Raw genomic sequence first — 15,322 nt, 5'->3', positions numbered from 1 at the left:
AAAAAAAAAAAAAAAAAAAAAAAAGTTGTGTACCTAACAGAGAATATGATTTGGTAAATTCCAAAAACAGCATCCCTATGAATCAATTATTTGTATGACTTTGTTCCGTTTCTAAGTTGTGTTCATAAACTGCTCAAAATTAGTCTGAGGGCAACAAATAACCACCAGACCATGCTTTAAAAAATCCCAATTCATAGAAAACGTATAAAACTTTAAACCAAAGTTGTTTTTTCAAACAAATGTGGGTAAGAAACCCACTTTACAAACATGAGTGTTTCTAATCTACAGGGGATGGCCTCTAACAGCCCATAAAAGTAAGGGATTTAAAACTAAAACATTGTAACACTAATGGCCACTAGGAGGTGCTTTTTTATTTCAAATATTTGCACTGCATGTTTTCTATGAATGCATTAGTCTTCAACAATGTAGCCTATACTGGCCTCTTGTGGCAACATTGGAACCATTCAAAAGTTTGGACACAGATCCTCATTCAATGGTTTCTATTTTTATCACCGCTAGTAGGAGCTCCATTAAAATAGCTGGGAAAATTATTGTAGTATATGTGGTATTAGCTATTTTGTTGGCTTTTTTTATAAAGAATTTTAGCTTTAGAAAAAAAAGGTTTAATTTTTTGCCCTCCTTAAGCCCCTGTCACACCTTGACGATTTAGTCCAACAGATGCCAAACAAATTGCCATGTACATATACATACAGGTAAGTTATCTGATCGTTGACATACATTAAGTGTAAGTTACTCATCAGTTGTGGTGTCTAGCTTATCCAAAACCTTATGAGTAACTTCTCCTCCAGACTGCATCCCCATCATAGGGTGAACGAGAAGGGGCGTGTGATAGATGCTCCCTGTGTTCAAGGCCAGGATCAACAAACTTCCTAGCAGACATATCGCTGAATCTGCTTTGACTGAAAACCTTCTTTCTTTTGTTCTTTTTATGCTGGCTAAATCAGCAAGGTGTGACAGTGCCCTCAGCTTGTGGTTTATTGATTTTTGATTATTTCCGGTTTTGTCTCAGCTCACAATGAATTGTGTTCTTATCTCTAAATGTTGTTTTTCTCACCTTTGCCTACAGGAATCCCATACAAGCAACTCACAGTTGGCGTTCCCAAAGAAGTTTTCCAGAATGAGCGTCGTGTGGCTCTGTCTCCAGCTGGTGTCCAGGCTCTCATCAAGCAGGGCTTTAATGTCGTGGTGGAGTCTGGAGCCGGAGAGCCCTCCAAGTTCCCTGATGAACATTACACTCAGGCCGGAGCTGCAATTAAAGACGTGAAAGATGTGCTGGCATCTGATCTGTTGGTGAAGGTAGGCTTTAACTGATGGGGGAGGAAATAATCTTTAGTCAGTTTTTTCTAATAAAGAGTGCCTCCAGTTTAAGCCGTGCATACACAGCGCGATATTTTTTCAACGCAGCTGCAGCTGACACTGTACGACAAAACGGCAGGGTTTTGTCATACAGTGAGTTCAGAGCTCATGATATATGTTCTCACACTGTGCGACCCGATGCTCTGATGCATCTAACTGCTCACACTTTACGTTGGACTCAACTCTGCAGTGAGATGGCGCTACTCAGACTCGTCTATCCGGCAGCCAAACGAGTACAAGACGAATATGAAGCTCACTAGAGAGAAACGCGCTGCCTTGGCAATTTTGTATCCTGAAAGCCCTAAAAAGAAAAGGTGAAGACGTGTTTGAACAAAGACATGGCTGAGCAAATGTGACTACTACGGTCTTTCAGTTTTACAGAAAGAACTCCATTTCACCCACACCCCCGCCATTCTTCTGGGTTTTCATCTGAGAGTAAAAGAAGAAGAATCCTTGTTTGCGCATGCCCGCTGAGCGATTCGTATGTTTGATTTTCTCCCAACCTCCCATCTCCCAACGATTCCTGATCGGAAGGTGGTTGTGAGGGCCTGATCGTCCCTCGTTACCCCCTGTACACTACATGATGCAGGATCAGGTTGAAAGTCGGACCGATTGATAAATTCTCGCACGACTAGAAAGTCGGCCCGAAAAGGGCGAAAAGTTGTGAATTGTATGCTCGGCTTTATAGACTTCATAGAGATGCTGTCTAACTGTGGACTTGACAGTTCGGTCTCTCCTTTCAGTGTAAATACTAAACAACTGAAAGCCACAGTGGCATACTACATGTAGGTTTAAGTTGAATGGTGAATTTACTCCCTCATGCAGGCAGAACGAGATGAGTAATGAATTGATCTTATTAATTAAATCTTAGTTGTGCCGCTAAATCAGCTGGATTCATTTTATTCCAGGTGCGTGCTCCCACATTTAACCCTGCTTTGGGTGTTCACGAGGTGGACTTGATGAAGGAAGCTTCAACTTTAGTCAGCTTCATCTACCCAGCTCAGAACCCCGAACTGATGGAGATGCTGTCAAAGAAAAAGACCACAGTTCTGGCAATGGACCAGGTGCCCAGGGTCACCATTGCTCAGGGTTACGATGCGCTGAGCTCCATGGCAAACATTGCAGGGTAGGTACACAAGCTGCAACTCACTGCTTTTAAAAGTACATAAAATTACTATTCAGGTTCCTAGAGGAGAATGTTTTAGCAAGTAGGAAGGTGTATTGTATTTACATAAAATGTTTATTAACTGATTAATAATTGCGGTACTTTTACCAACATTTTGGTCATCAAGCTGAAAACTATGCAATTTTGAATAGTTGATTTTCACTGCCATAAGTATTCACCATAAGATTCAGCTGTCATATTTAAAGCTCAGGCAACAGTTTTGATTGTAGATTTATCAGCAGCTACAATGTCTAAGTTCAATTTTTGTCATTTCCTTCTGTATTTTACCTTATCTTATTCAGATACAAGGCAGTTGTTTTGGCAGCTAACAGTTTCGGACGTTTTTTCACTGGACAAATCACAGCAGCTGGGAAAGTGCCGCCTGCAAAGGTGAGAGTAGTGGGACTATCCATGGTTCTGCTGTTGTGTTTTACATGTTTACTGTCCAAGCTGCTTATTGCAGTTCTTACTTTACGCTCCAGCACTCCTTTGGTGACTCCCAGCCTTTTCTGTTTCCATGTCTGAGAATAGGTGCTGATTATTGGAGGAGGTGTGGCCGGTCTGGCAGCTGCAGGTACCGCCCGGGCCATGGGAGCCATTGTCCGAGGTTTTGATACCAGGTTGGTGTTCAAGGTTAATTATTTCTGCATTAATCATTGAAAATGACGCAAAGATATTATAGCAACTTCAGCAATTTTGGGGGTTTTGTTTTTTTTTTGTTTTTTTTTGTGCAATTTTTGTTCAGGATCAGAGATTATTAAATATAGATAAAATGTATGTTTATTTCTTTTTGAGGATTGTCTTATTTACTCTTATCATAATTGTTTTAAAGTTTATCTACATTTTTTTCTTTAACCAATGATCCAAATACCTTATTATTTGTTATTCATATGTCTGATACATTACCCTGTATATTAGCAGATCACTACTGGGTCAGCTTCCGTTAATTTGTGTCCAACTGTTTTCTCCCCTTTTTCACCTCTCTCCTTCAGAGCTGCAGCTTTGGAGCAGTTTAAGTCTCTCGGTGCAGAGCCCCTTGAAGTGGACATAAAGGAGTCAGGAGAGGGCCAGGGAGGTTACGCCAAGGAAATGTCGAAGGAGTTCATAGAGGCAGAGATGAAACTGTTTGCCAAACAGTGTCAGGAAGTGGACATTGTCATCAGCACAGCTCTAATTCCAGGTATACTCACTCGGTAGCTAAAAACACTTTTTGCATGCTGGTTATCTAAACGACAGCTACGCTGCTCATGGTCAGTAAAAAAAAAAAAAGAAAAAGTTTTTATATCTGCTGGAAATAACAATATGAATCTTTTATGAAGGAAATGATGGATAAAGACAAGATAATGAAATTATTTCTAACAGCCTCTATACCCTGCTATAAAAGATTTATTATTTTTAACACCTTTAATGCTGTGATACTGCAGGTAGGCGGGCTCCAATTCTTATCACCAAACCAATGGTAGAGAGCATGAAGGACGGTTCAGTTGTGGTGGATTTGGCTGCTGAAGCTGGAGGAAACATTGAGACCACGGTTCCAGGAGAGCTTTCCGTATACAAGGTGAGTTGCTGCAAGGCAACAGTGATGCAAACTGCGCCACCTTGCAGCCAGTTTTGGATGCGTTCAACAAATTAAAATAATATTTTTTTTTCTTTAACGTTTTTTTGTTTTGTTTTGCATTAGTGGCATTTATTTGAAAGTTGAGATTGTGTTGAGAGGGAAAGACTTGGTAAAAGTTAACAGGTCATTTGGAGGACAGGCCCCTACACATCATGGGTCACAAACTAACGTGCCACCACAGTGGCCACTCCTGAATCAAATTCTGTGCTTATGAAATGGATTGCCATTTATTTAAAACTGTCATCACAATACCACTTTGTAGAATTGCATTAAATGTGTCCAATTCAAATATTTACTCACTATCAGAGGTGGGTGATTGCAATAAATTAAAACCACACTAATTTAGTATTTTATCAGAGGTTCTCCAATGTCAGAAATAGTCATTACCTTTACCTCATTGCTATGGCTTTTGTTACTTTTACCTCATGCAGTGATGGCTTTCATTCACTAAAGTCTCTTCTGAGTTTTTTTTTAGCCAGGGTTAGGGTTAGCCAGATTTTTAGATAAACATAATAAGCTGAATGTATAAACTACAGTCTCATGATTCACTAGATACGAGGTGCTTTTAAAATGAGGTGACAGAAGCATGACTATGCTGATGCGCTGATACAAACGTGGTTAAACAGCTAAAATTTTATTTAAACGTGCTTGCATGTGATTTATTTTGCTTTTCTTTTCTAAAGTAACTATTTTATCATTCTCTATTTGTGATTATTTTAGGGAGTGACTCACATTGGCTACACAGACCTGCCCAGTCGCTTGCCAACACAGTCCAGCACTCTGTACTCCAACAACATCACTAAGCTGCTGCGAGCAATCAGCCCTGATAAGGAAAACTTTTACCTTGATGTCAAGGAGGCTTTTGATTATGGGACCATGGATCACGTTGTGCGGGGCTCCATTGTCATGCAGGTACAAGGTCTTAACCATTGTTGGTCTTTTTGGTGATGCTTTGAAATGCAGTACAAATATAATGGAGTTTAGTGTGTATATTGATTTTAAAGCAACAATAATGGTGAAAAAGAAAAAAGTGAGAAATTTTTCACTTGAACTTAAAACGAAAACACAAAAAAACAAACGGCTCAAGTAAGGTGGCATTAAGGCACCGGTCCACTGGAATTGAATCAAAACAAGAATTCTTTTTTCTTTAACTACACCTTGATGATAAAAATGTTTCAAAGAGGTTCACCCTTCTCCACCTAACCAGTGCCCATCAAAGCAAATGTCAAACTTAAAGTTGATTGAATTTAAAACAAAGGATTCTCTCATACACTAATACAAAACAACAAAAGCATGGCCTAAATATTGTTTAAAAGTTTATATGTAGCTAAATAAAGTATTTTAAGTTGACAATAAATACTCCTCCCACACCTGATGTAAAACATTATTTAAATACCTACTTTCTGTGAAAATTGAACAAACAAAAAAATTGAGTTTCCTAATTTTTAGGGAGATGTGTATGGTCATTTGTTTTGAGGAATACAAATTGTCATTATATTGTATTTTGGACAGCTCCACTATGCACATAGTCAATGTGAGAATAAATTTTGAACTCCGTTTTCATTGGTTCCTCTTTGTAGCAGCTGCATTTATTACACTAAATGCTACGTTTGCCCCCATGATACAAAACTAGAGGGCATCAGGATTCCTCTCTGCTAAAACAGCATCTATTTATTTATTTTTTTTTGGATCGTGTATCAAACAGACATGTGTATGGACGTGGTGAATGGGTATTCATCAAGACATTTTAATCGGGCTTGTTAATAAGCTATAAAAAAACATATTTGAGGAGCTTGCAGCTCTAAAATGTTGTCGGCATTTATTAAGATTCTGAGCTTTGTTTTCATTGTAAAATCTGATGTCTGCAGGGAGTTGCTCTTTAACCCTCTTTCCAAAACGTATATGTACTGTTACACCTCTGCTCTGTGTTTTAAATCTCTTTACCAGTGAGTTTATTTTACAAAGTAAAATGCAGAGAATAAATCGGAGCATGTAGATGCCTTCATTAGTCACTAGGTGTCCCTCAAGGACAAAACTATTCCCTCTGCTCTCAGCCTGTTTACAGCTACAGATAAGGCCATACCCTTATTTTTGCTTACCACCAATGTTAAAAAAAAACCTGTAAATGTCCTTGATATGTGTAATTGTACTACTTTATAACTTTAAACACAATCATTTGACAACAAATTATAACAAAATAACAAAGTGTTCCTTTGATACAACATCCCTCCCACTTCTTAATGACCTCATTTATCTTTAATATAGTATTTAAAAGCCACAATTGTGACATAATGTCTTTGAACAGTTTCATTTTTCTATTTTAATTTTTTATCTGTCCCCTCTTTTGTTTCTAGAATGGAAAGAACTTGTTCCCCGCTCCGCAGCCCAACAACGTTCCCACTGCGGCGCCTCCTAAACCCAAGAGCGTTCAGGAGTTGGAGGCGGAGAAGGCTGCACAGATCTCCCCCTTCAGGGCTACACTCACCCAAGCTAGCTTGTACACTGGAGGTTTGTAGTTTGGGCGAGTCTGATAATGCTACTATAATTTGATTCTTCATTAGGGAAAATTACACATGTCCAGATTTCTCTTTCATCACTGTTAATGGTTAGCAGTGGCTCCTGAGGGAGGCGGAGGTGTACTGAAAGGTGAAGGACGGGTTAACAAGCAGCTTTTTAAGTCGCTGCTGGAATGTGTGCTGGAGACGAGAACTGACGGGCACATTTCGAAGGCGCATACACACACAGACACACATGCACCCTGTTGGTCTCAGGAAGTTTGCATTGTAAAAAACGTTTTATACTGGTCGTTTGAAGTAGAGTTGGGGTGAGGGGTTCTCATAATGCTGCACAGCGCATGGTGTAAGTCAACCGCATGTAATGTAGGTTTCAGTTTTTTTCTAGATGTTGGCCTGTTTCCTGCTCCACTATATAGCCACTGCTTCCAATAGTAACTTACACTTTAAATGGCTTTTTTTTAAATGGCTCTTTATCAGAATGGATAGATGGCTTTTACAAAAATAACCATAATTTAATAACAAAAACAAACATGCATGCATAAAGTTAGAGATGTTTATTATTACTATTGCACAGTTAAGTATTTTTAGTCATATTCTGCTTAGGAATTTAGTTTCATGGCAGTGTTTTAGAAAAAAACAAAAACAAACTAAAACCATTTCACTGCAATCTGTTATAAATGAAGAGTTCACTTGCAAAAACAGATAAATGTCATTTTTGAAAGGAAAAAAAAAGGAGCTGAAGCATGTAATTTACTCTTTGCAAGGTGTTGCTAATGAAAAGTATGTTTTTTTAAATTATTTTTTTAGTTATATGTTTTTGCAAATGAACTCTTTGTGTATGTGTGTGTGTGTATGTGTATGTGTATGTATGTATGTATATGTATATATATATATATATATATATATATATTTTTTTTTTTTTTCTCAATAAAATAGTTATTACTGAAGAATTCATTAACTCAAAATGATTTAGCCTTTTACTTCTGCCACATGTGATGATGTAGTCCTGTTTCAAATATAGGACGTTTTTCTCAAATTCTATACAAGCGAAGAATGTTAAAAATTAAGAGCAATAAATGGAGGTTTTAAAAAACTGAAAAATTTATATGTTTATGACTATTCACAACTTATTACTTTCCAGTCTCAGGTCCTCTGTAATACATCTCGACAAATATAGCACATCACTATCCCCTCAGGCTCCGTTCGGTTGGTGTGTTCATGGCTGCATGTTTCAGCTCTTTGTCATGTTTAAGATTGTCACCTTAGAGTTTCACCCTGGATCAGGTTTTTTGAATACATTTTTTAAAATCCTGTTATCTTTAATTTGTCTAGGTTAGGCACTTTGGAAAAAAAACAAAAACACTTTTATTGCCACTATTTTTCCTTGGTTCTTAGTCTGTGCTATTTCAGCTTTAAGGTTCTATAAAGACAAGTGTGTGGTTTTAATTCCAAATTATTTCTATTAAAGCCCAGGGCTTCTTAAATGTATTTCAATTAGAAATAAGTATAATGGAACTTAGGTTGGAGCCCAAGAGAGACTTGTGTTTTCCTGAAACCTGCTTTGATGTCTCACAGGCAGCTCTGAATTTGTTTCCTGTTTCTGTGTTCAGGTATCGGCACCCTGCTTGGTCTGGGCTTGTCGGCTCCTAACGCCGCCTTCACTCAGATGGTCACCACCTTTGGTCTGGCTGGCATCGTGGGATACCACACAGTTTGGGGCGTCACTCCTGCTCTGCACTCTCCGCTCATGTCTGTCACCAATGCCATCTCAGGTTAGTTGAGGGGGGGTGGGTTATTATCCCAAAAAGAGGTGTGTGTCTGTTAGGAACAAACAGGACTCCTACATTGTCTTAATCCCCTGTTAGACCTTGACGATTTAGCCAGCGTATGCCTGACATCCCAGAATCTTTTAAAACACTGGCATACGCTGAACTTTCTATGTCTTTTTTTTTTTTTCTCCAATGTTGAGCGTATAAATAGAGTATTCATCACGAGTCCAGAGTGTATGTTCAACAACAGCTTAACTTATGGAAAAGACACGCCAGCGTAATGCCCATGAAACATGAAGGAAGCAGTGAAGCGCCAGGAGGTGCTCGGCCTACATAAAATGATTTCTTTGATCGCAGTATTAACCTAGCTACTGTTTACTGTTTGCCATAAAAAAAGAAAAAAATAATAAATAAATAAAGAAGGTTTGCAGACGCATCAGATTCAGCGCCATGTCTGCTAGGAAGTTTGTTGGTCGTGGTTGTGGCGTGAACGCAGGGAGGATCCCTCACACTGACCTTCTCACTCACCCTACGATGGGGATGAAGTCTGGAGGAGCACTGACGGTTTCCTTCTGTGAACCTTTAATACCAAAAACGCTGCCAGTACGCCATTATACAGTAGCTCTTAGTTAGAAACACTTTCAGTGGTCGTTTGGAAGATGTCAAATATGTTATGCGTTGGAGATAAGTCCTTGACTAGTTACGCATAAGTTTTGGATAAGCCACAACTTGAGTAACTTTCACTTATTGTATGTGAGAGTGTATATGATCAGATAACTTACCTGTAACTTATGGCCCACATATGACATACGCTGGCATCCAGATGTACTGGCTGTATGTCGATGTGTGCCAGTGTTTTGCAGCGTGCTTCAGCTGGTTTATAACTCATACAAAACTGACCAATAACTTATCCAACGTATGCTAGCATTTTGGCCAGATTTTTCATACGTCTGCTTACACTGGCTAACTCATCAAGGTGTGACAGGGGAGTTAAAAAAATTTGCTATGGATAAACATGTAAATATGACAGGTTTAGAAAATGTAGATTTCTACACTTAATTTGTTCCATAATTATTATATGAAAAAAATGGGTGCCCCACCCATCTGTCTAGTCTTTGGTTTTTCTGTTTTTCAATCAATCTACCAACCCTCCAATTATGTTTCCATTGTTTTATAATTTTTTATCTGTACTCTAGTTTGCATCCATCAACCTATTTCCATTCAGCCATTTGACAGTCGGTGTGTCCATCTGTATGTCCTTTCTTATTGAACCATTCACCCATCTATTACCGTCCAGCTTTCCATTTATTCTTTATCGATCTATCACCTTGTAGTTTTTGCATCTATTTATTCATTTAACCTTTCCTCCATTGTCTGTTCGATCCATCTGCATATTTCTTTTCCCTATATTAGTTTTTTCTTCCATTCATCTGGGAGTTTAGATATTTTAGGCAGGTTCAGACTGTCCATCCATTATTGCTTAAAAAGGGGACTTTTTAAATTTTAGTTCAAAAGTATGTGGTGACCCTCTAACAAAAGGCTCCAAATCATCTTTGGTGTTAATTTCCCTTATTAAAGTATTTTCAGATAACTGGTATTACCATTGATGAGCCGTAACGTGTCAGAAATTGAAACCAAAGAAGAGAACTGAGCGAGTTGGATGTCATGACAACATCCTATTTTTATGTTGGTTTTTTTTCGTCAGTGAAAGGTTGAGGGGCTACATGTACGCGTGTTCTCAGGGCTTTGATCATGGTGAAACAGGAAGTCTCACTCTGTTGGTGATCTTCAAAGTTCATTGAGTTCTTCCCTCTTGAACACAGTTGGATATCAGTTATCAAGTCCAAACTGTTTATCAACTAACAACATGTCAACTAACATTTGACACTTATTTTAAATGTAAAACTTAAGTCCTCAATTCAAGTAGCCCCTTTAAGAGGTTGGTTCTTCTGCTTGTCTGCTTGTGATTTGAAGATTTTTTAAATGTTTTAATTTATTTCTCTGAAAAACACAAGCTTCATTTTAACATTGGATGAAAAGGGGAACTGAGCCTGAATTTTATTTCAAAGATTTTTTTTTTGTACTGCCTGCCACCTTGTCCTTTTCTTTTACTTTCTCTATGTTCTTTGGCCAGACTTTCTGTGGTTGTATAAATGTTTCACACATATCACTGGATGGGTCATCGAAGTAGTCAGATCTTCTTCTTGTCTTTTTTGCAGGGCGTGTACGAATGGAGTCAAAAACTTTTAGGTTGGCAGACAAAGTGGGGGAGGTTTTAGTGCTGGACAGTTATGTTATTTCTTTTGTCATTAATATATGATAATGGTCTTGTATATAGTTGAAAACTAAAGATCATTTGTCACATCTGCTGGCTGGAGAGAGAAGCTTTCATCTATTTGAGAGCCCTGACTCAGTGTCTACCTATTTGTTCGAGGAGATCGAATGTTTGTCACAGAGTCAAAATATCATCTACACCTGTGTTTGTGTCATAGTTGGCATCAAGATTTGTCTGATGGTGTTTTTTGGCTTTTTGACTGATATGTTCATTGTTAGGGCCAGACAATCCCTTTGGGCCTAAAATTAGGTGTGTAGCGTTTTGATTTTCAATATTTCGTATCAGCAGTGATTCATTTTCTGTCATTTATCTATTGGATTTTTTTCTTGAAAGTTCGTGCCTTCATTATTTGGATAGCTTTTATATCAGCTTGCTTCTCAGTTATCTGTGAGGAATATTAAGCAACTTTCATCAACTTTTTGGTTAAATATCTTCTTCCAGAACCAGACCCAATTACTGCATGGCCTGTAAAGGCCCTAAATCTTTTCTTTAGTAGGTTAAATAATATTAGAAGCAAATTGATTATACAAACCTCAGAATTAAAGAACAGATGAGAAACAAGGCTGTTTAACTCTAAAATCCTAGTGAGGTTACACTGATATTGGTGTATTTTCCTTGTAATGAATAAAATGGCAATAAATGCATTCTGATTCTCTGATTAAAGCCAAGTTTAAGTTTTTGAGTCTCCAGTGATTTGCAGTGAGTGCCAATATCAACAAGTGTAGAAAACGTGGAACAGTGTTGAACTTTCCTTGGAGCAACCATATTACTCCAAAAGGGCACCGACCACTCATCCAAGAGGCAGTAGAAGAACACAGAACACCTCAGTTATAGTTAGTCTTAATAATCCAATAGGATAACATCTGGTGGTCAAAAACGACAGCAAAACAAACACCTGGTTCCCATTTCTCATTTAACATCTCAATACTTTCTAAGTGTTATGGGAAATATTTTTAGGGTAAAAGAGACAAAAGTGATTTTTTTTTTTCTTTCTGTGCATCTAGATTGATCTTGTTTAGATAATGCCCCAATTACACTACCCCTCTGAAACCGATCCGAGCTGAGTTCGGACAGAGTTTGGATCAGTTAAGCATGCCGAGCTTAATTCTTACAACCATTTACACATCAAGCTAGCATGGTTCCTCACCTCCTATTGGCGTTGTATGATACTACTCTCAAGGCGGGAATTATGCAAACAAAAATGGCGGCACCCATAACATTTAGGAACTTATGTGCCCGGATCAGTGTCCTTCGCCCAAATTCAAATGTCTCTGCATCATCCCAGGTCACACCACGTTCTTTTGATACCAGTTATTGTAATAGGCTGAGAAGAAGTCCATGTTGTGAACAGGTGAAAAGATCTGGGAATTGCAAAGCCGAACACACCGGAAAACCTGGGAAAAGAGTCAGCTGACTTTAAATAAGAGATGACACAGTCTGCCCATGTTATCAGAGAACTGAGCCACAACTGAACCGTGCTGAGCCCTACTGTTGAACTAGTTCCAGATTTAGCGCAGTTTGGTTGTGTCTGGCACGGTTCAGTTCAGTTGTGTTCCATTTACACTCAGTTATCTCGGTTACCGTGCTTGGAGGGATCTCTGCAAGGCTTCAAAAGACCAGTGTAAATGGGGCAACTTGACATATTAAAACCATGAATTAAACAATTTTCAATTAAAGGGGAAACATTTTTATGCCCCAACCAAAGTTTGTTTCAGAATATTTAAATGCAGTATCTATTTTTAGATTGGTTGAAAAAATAATGGCTAGACAAATGATGTATAGCTGCAGCCCTGTTTGTTTGTATGATCTTAATTTGTTTGTCCATCATCTATCTCTCTGTTATCTGTTTAAGTTGTTTATTCATCCATCCTTTGTGTTTCTCAGCATCTGTCCCTTTGTCCATCATCATGCATCTTACATTTGGTTTATTATCCCATCCCAATTTTTTTTTTTGCTCACTGAGCTTTTGTATATGATCTAAGAAATGTGCAATGTAAGGTTATTTAACTTGAAGAATGTGTAGAAACCCTATATTCAGATGTTTGTAAAGCTTGTCATTCTGCCAGATCGTCTTCTACCACCATATCTTGATATTGTTTCTTGCTTTGTTCACCTCTTTGATTTTAGTACGGATCTTAAATGAGCTTGTAATTACATAATAAAAGTTGAGGAATGATGTTTGGCAACACTGGAAACTTTGTATAAGGTCTGATATACAAACATGATTGTAAAGCCAGCCTTGGCAGAGAAATAAGGTTAAACTTCCACTTTTTCTTTTTTCCCCTTAGCCGAGGGGCTAATCTAGGATTGCAGGCTTGAACCACAAACATGCATGCACACAAACGCACACACCTGTCGCTCAACCTAAAAAGCACACAAGTCTGTGTGAAAGCGAGCTCACGGTGCTGTGTATTGCATCTTATTTCCTGTAAATCATTACAGGGATGATGTTATCAAGGTTTCCTGGGTCTTTTTGGTTCAAACGCACAAACTCACTCACTCGCAAACTCTCTTCTTGCTTTTTATCATTCTATCTCCCTCTTTCTTTCTTTTTCCAGTCCGGCAGGCAAACAGTTTTTTTGTGCCTTGTGTCTGTAGAAGGTCTGATAAACAAATCTAATAAGTGTTGATTCAAAGTTTAGAGTTCCTCCCTTTTATTCATCAGCTTCACCAAGGGTTTTATTGCCATGTCATTTATTATGAAAACGTAATTTCATGAACACTGACTTATATATATATGTGGTCTGCAGGTCTGACAGCTGTGGGTGGTCTGTCCCTGATGGGAGGGGGCTACTTGCCATCTAGTAGTGCAGAGACACTGGCCGTGCTTGCTGCCTTCATCTCTTCAGTCAACATTGCTGGTGAGTCACCTAAACGTCTCATAGCGACTTCTGCCAGTTATACCAACGCTGAGCCAAAAATCTCAACATAAGCTGGTGATCGACTTGGTTTGTGTCAATTCTACCATAACATAATCTAAGCTCACCCGTCTGTTCTAACCAGAGTCAGTGGTTAAGGCTTGGACCACACACATCCAGTCATTTATCTCCAGTTGCAATTATAAATAATTCCTGAAATTATTAGTATACTCATCACTCTCCTAATTGCCATGGGAAGTGTGTTCTTCCACACTTAATTCTCTGTATGCAAACTGGAGGCCTTCATGGGATACTGGTCCAGTTAGATGAACATTTGTCAGGCATAGTAAAACTGTCCATGTTAAAGTAGGGCAGGGCAATATGAAAAAAAATCTAATATCACAATATATTTGGCTATATCGCGATACACAATGCATATCACGATATGTTTAAATTACCTTCAAAACAATAGAGTGTATAAAATTGCACTGATATACTTCAAACTTCCATCTATTCCATCTATTTTCCTTCACGCTTATCCCAAGCGGGGTGTTGAGGGGTGCGAGAGGCAGGTACACCCTGGACAGGTCGCTAGTCCATCACAGGGCAACACAGAGACACACACGACAAACAACCATTCACGCACACACTCACACGTATGGACAATTTAGAGAAGTCAATTTGCCTAACAGAAAGACCCTGGACCCGGAATCGAACCCAGAACCTTCTTGCTGCAAGATAGCATTGCTACCCACTGCCCCACTAAGCAGTCCTTCACCCAAACTTTGGTTTCAAATTCAAAATTAATTTTTACTAGCTCAAAGCTTTTCACTTATAATGCTGCCACATTATGTCTTTCGGTGTCAGTATTAGATCTTTAATAAGATCTCATCAACCACACTGGAAAAAAGCGAAGACACACAATACTTAAACGAGCCATAGAATGCAAAACCGAGTTTACATTGTCTTAGATGAATAACGATAGTTCAGTTGGTAAAATGGACGTCCAGAGAAGTTCGAACCCTATCGACACCTCCTTTCTCTGCAAATCTCACTATTCCAATCTTTCACCATAAAACAGGCGAATCCAAACAAAACGATGTTGCCTTATTTGGTTCTGGCCTGTACTTTCGTCACACCCTGAAACTGACATACAGACCAGCCCACTGGTTCACTGGCCCAAGAACATGAATAGAGGAAAATGTAAGACACCAGTTTAGCTGTTTAGCCTACAGTTTCTCTATTACAAATTAGCCAGAACCATGCGGTGCCCGGTGTGTTTAGACTACGTGCTGCACAGTAGTCGACCAAAAATCCTGGACCATTTTGAATTTCCCCCCGAACATTTTTTTAGGCATGAAAATTAGGACATTTCTGGGGAAAAAGAGGACGACTGGTCACCCTACCATTTCAATAATCTTGATGTTTCAGTGAGTGAGTGCTTGTCGCTATGATGCGTCTTTGCTCAGCAGCTTGGCTCGTTGTAAACCAACCAATCAGCGCACAGCTCATCTAAATATTCATGATCATACCATAAAAGGAAGAAAACCTGTCTTTTCATTCTAAGGCTTATAACCAGGCTTGCATTAGGGCCCATAGAACAGCAAATATGCCATTTTCAGCCCAACCAATCTTACACACCCTATTCAGAGACCTTAAGGACCAGCACCAAATACCCTATATG

The 15,322-nt window shown here is 38.7% G+C and overlaps 1 protein-coding gene across 3 annotated transcripts in view; it reads left to right on the top strand.

Moving 5' to 3' along the window:
* nnt (nicotinamide nucleotide transhydrogenase) overlaps positions 1 to 15,322 on the top strand; it is a 37,624-nt gene that overhangs the window by 5,869 nt on the left and 16,433 nt on the right. For all 3 annotated transcript variants that reach the window (XM_015382773.1, XM_015382771.1, XM_015382772.1), the window contains 10 exons: positions 1,088 to 1,317; positions 2,286 to 2,503; positions 2,845 to 2,932; positions 3,074 to 3,162; positions 3,535 to 3,722; positions 3,967 to 4,100; positions 4,881 to 5,072; positions 6,515 to 6,668; positions 8,287 to 8,448; positions 13,531 to 13,641. In XM_015382773.1, the coding sequence (XP_015238259.1) occupies positions 1,088 to 1,317; positions 2,286 to 2,503; positions 2,845 to 2,932; positions 3,074 to 3,162; positions 3,535 to 3,722; positions 3,967 to 4,100; positions 4,881 to 5,072; positions 6,515 to 6,668; positions 8,287 to 8,448; positions 13,531 to 13,641 (1,566 nt within the window). The remainder of the gene's footprint in view (positions 1 to 1,087; positions 1,318 to 2,285; positions 2,504 to 2,844; positions 2,933 to 3,073; positions 3,163 to 3,534; positions 3,723 to 3,966; positions 4,101 to 4,880; positions 5,073 to 6,514; positions 6,669 to 8,286; positions 8,449 to 13,530; positions 13,642 to 15,322) is intronic.

The sequence above is a fragment of the Cyprinodon variegatus genome, unplaced genomic scaffold, assembly GCF_000732505.1.
Source record: "Cyprinodon variegatus isolate N-32 unplaced genomic scaffold, C_variegatus-1.0 Scaffold266, whole genome shotgun sequence".
Lineage (NCBI taxonomy): Eukaryota > Metazoa > Chordata > Actinopteri > Cyprinodontiformes > Cyprinodontidae > Cyprinodon > Cyprinodon variegatus.
The sequence above is the reverse complement of the archived record's forward strand: the minus strand, read 5'-3'. Positions and strand labels throughout refer to the sequence as shown.